At 39.9% G+C, this 3,495-nt stretch overlaps 1 protein-coding gene across 1 annotated transcript; it reads right to left on the bottom strand.

Moving 5' to 3' along the window:
* Positions 1–519: 519 nt before the first annotated feature.
* Positions 520–2,807, bottom strand: LOC135541857 (homeobox protein Hox-C6-like). Its single transcript, XM_064968307.1, has 2 exons — positions 2,393–2,807; positions 520–1,844 (listed from the first exon to the last, which is right to left on the bottom strand). The coding sequence occupies exons 1-2, from the start codon at positions 2,790–2,792 to the stop codon at positions 1,546–1,548; spliced, it is 699 nt and encodes a 232-aa protein (XP_064824379.1). The 5' UTR covers positions 2,793–2,807; the 3' UTR covers positions 520–1,545.
* Between the last annotated feature and the right edge of the window lie 688 nt (positions 2,808–3,495).

Below are 3,495 nucleotides of genomic sequence, written 5' to 3' on the forward strand. Positions count from 1 at the left end.
CTTAGAATGATAATGCCAATATTATGATAATGCAAACATAATAATTCTCATAAGAGTAAATGAAACCCAAAGTTCCCTTTATTGATGTTGCATCACTGGTTTATCTGAAAAGACAAGGGCAAACAGTGTCCTCAGTAAACAACGGTAACATTGCCTGGCAATGGTTTTAAATGGCTTGTGTGTGACTAAGAAGGCCTTTTAGTATATGCTTGGTATTACGTTACATATAGGCCTACATAATAACACGATTTTACAGCCTTAAACCATACAGTGTACGATGAAATGGAAGTCTCTTCAGACTAGAAAATTAGACAGGCCTCACAGACAGTGATGTTCTATCGAATTGTGTGTGATTTGCGTTTCCTCTCCCCTCCCCATCCACATTTTCCAATATTTCTGTAGCTATTTGAAATGACTAGCCTATTCAAAGATTTCACTGCATGGCTTTGAAAAAATTTGGATAAATGTAATTGCTTTAACATCTCAATGAGCCCTACCACAGAGAGCCACAGACAAATATCAGAGAGCCACAGAACATTCATTTATTTTAAGTGACAAAGCTTTGAATTAAAAAAAGGAAAGGCAAAAAAACATTAAAGGGTTGCTGGCTTTAGGTCTATTATATGACGAATAAAAACTTGAACAATGACATGTGTACACATTTAACCTGGAGGGCTATAATGCTGCTGTTTGAGAACGAGACTAACTTGGTATGGTGGGCGCAAAGACATGGACAACTTTTTTATTAACATTTTTATTAAATATGACTTGACGTAAATGTCATACATCACTGTTATTGTTTAATTTTAGATTTTCATCTAACGCTACAATCTAAGCTACATCGGTCAGTTATTATTTGACCACATACTCAATGTAGGCTACTGGTACATATCTAAACATAAATAAAGTAGGCCTACTTACTACAAAAAAAAGTTGCGGGTTGCACACAAATGCTCTCACAGGGCTAAGGCGTGTATAACAGATACACACACACACACATATCTATATATATACAAACGCATAAACGATTTAGGTAGTGTGGGTCGTTATTATTCAGAATAGTTTCTTCGTACAACAGAACAGCAAAACCAAAAAAACATCAATAAGTTACACAAGTGGATGTAACGCTTGTAGTTTAATTCACATATTCTTTTGACAATTATTTTTGGAAAAACATATTCGTCATAGGTGTACAGACATCTGAGAACCATGTGTTTTGCATCGTTGTCAAACAACATTTATGAAAATACAATAATGAACGTCTTCGCGTTACACACAGTCTGTGTAGGCTATATGAGGGAATGTCAAAAGTAAAGGAAAGAAATTCACCGTGAAAAGTTCATATCCATACACAATTTTAAAAAAGGCAAACATTGACGTCTGAAGATATCTTGCATCCACATTGCATTTAACTCAGCCATATCTTTGAATACACTAGTGTTTTTTATTGTGCTAAAAAATAGTTGATAGGTACTTGCTAGGTAGTTAAGTTATTCTCACATCACGGCGGATTGATGCATATAGTAGGCTAGGATATGAAGTCGTTCATTCTTTCTTCTCTTCTGTCGCCTCTTCTGTGTCCTCTTTTCCTGTGTCTTGACTTGCCCCTGCCGAACCATTTTCGGCGAGAGTGGACGTTAGATTGCTTTCCTTTTTCCATTTCATCCGGCGATTCTGGAACCAGATTTTTATCTGACGTTCCGAGAGACATAGTGCATTGGCGATTTCGATACGTCTGCGTCTTGTCAAGTAGCGGTTGAAATGGAATTCCTTTTCGAGTTCTAGAGTTTGGTATCGGGAGTAAATTTGGCGTCCTCTTCGCCTGTCAGAACCGTATCCAACTCCTGAATGGAAACACAATTTTGAATTATCATAATCTGGCATAATCAATATTTTTACGTAGGATATGCAATGTCACTAGCCGAACACACGCGCACACATAATCACAAAAAAACACGGAAATAATCTATGTCTAGGATATAGCCTAATTGTGTCAGTTCTTACATGCTTGCCTATGTTTTGCAATTATCTAAATAATCAACAACAGTGGTGGTGCATACTGACGCAACACACATACACATCGCTATCAGGGGAACCCCGTCCACTGAGTGATATTTGAAGAGATTATAGGTTATTCGTCTTACAATACCGTGAACTCTTTAATATGGGTGACAAAGGGATTAGCTTAAAATATATCAACTATTTTGTTTTGAGGGACATGGGGATGAACTGTGACTGAGACTTTTTCCTACGAAGATAAAAGGCCTTTATTGCATGCGACAGGGTGCTGCTGTAGTAATGGTTTATGGGGTGATAAAAAGTAGCTTCCCCAGTCGTAAAACGGACCAGCTCGTTTAATTCATCTCTAGGAGTTTGTAATAGGCCTACTCACCGCTATGAGAGTTCATCCGTTGCATCCACGGGTAGATCTGAATGTTCCCCTTTTGTTCCTGTGAGCCGTTCCTGCCTTGATCAGACGGGTAATCCTGCGCGAGCGAGCTTTGTGAACCTTGTCCCAAACTGCTCTGCCTACAGCTGGGTAGCACGTCCTTGTCTTGGTAAAACACGTTGGATCCATACTCGTACGGTCCCCTGGTCGAGCCGAATACAACGTTGTCTTGGGGAGAATAGAAAGGCGAGGAATATATCCGGTTTTGGGCTACAGCGTTACCGTAGGAGGAGAAGTGTCTAACTGGGTCATAGGTAGTTGAGTTTAGGGCCACGTTTGGTAAAACCTCTTGACCACCAGCTAAATGGCATGAGAGCGACGGGTTTGCGAAATAAGAATTCATACCTCCCTCTCTCCCTTTCTCCCTCTCTTTCCCTTTCCCTCCCTCCCTTTCAATATCAGTTCTCTTTTTATTCTCTCCCTCTCTCACACTCATTAAGTCACTCTCTTTTTTTCACTGTCAGTCTATCTTTTAATACAGGCACTCTGTATGATTTCTTTATAATGTATTTCTGGACGCCAATAAAGACACAAGACACCGCCGAATGTTGTCGCTAAAGCCTTCACTCTAGGATGGACAAGATGACAATGTCAGCTGACCAAATTTGCTCCAATAAAAAGCAGGGAGTATAGGGACTGAGGGAGAAAAAGTAACTTCATTTAAAAAATTCTCAGTCAAAACTACTCTCGCATATGCGCGCGCACACACACGCCATCGTAAGCTAACACGTGCACACATGCGCGTGCACACACACGCATAAGGAATACATACATAGGGAGCATTTACGCGCACGCACGTACACACACACGCGCGCGCGCACGCACACGCACGCACACACACACACGTCTCCTCTTGCCAATCTGCTCCTGCAACGCATATTCTTTGTTGTACAGTACTATCCCATAGCAACATAATAACACTCCTGTTCACAAAGGTATAAAGAAGATTCAGTGTGTGGATGAATTAAATCAGATGGGCCTTTAGCAATAAACATTCACAATAATGAATTAGCCTAAATGTGGAATTTAATTATTGAGAGAAATAG

Source organism: Oncorhynchus masou, chromosome 6 (assembly GCF_036934945.1).
Source record: "Oncorhynchus masou masou isolate Uvic2021 chromosome 6, UVic_Omas_1.1, whole genome shotgun sequence".
Classification (NCBI taxonomy): domain Eukaryota; kingdom Metazoa; phylum Chordata; class Actinopteri; order Salmoniformes; family Salmonidae; genus Oncorhynchus; species Oncorhynchus masou.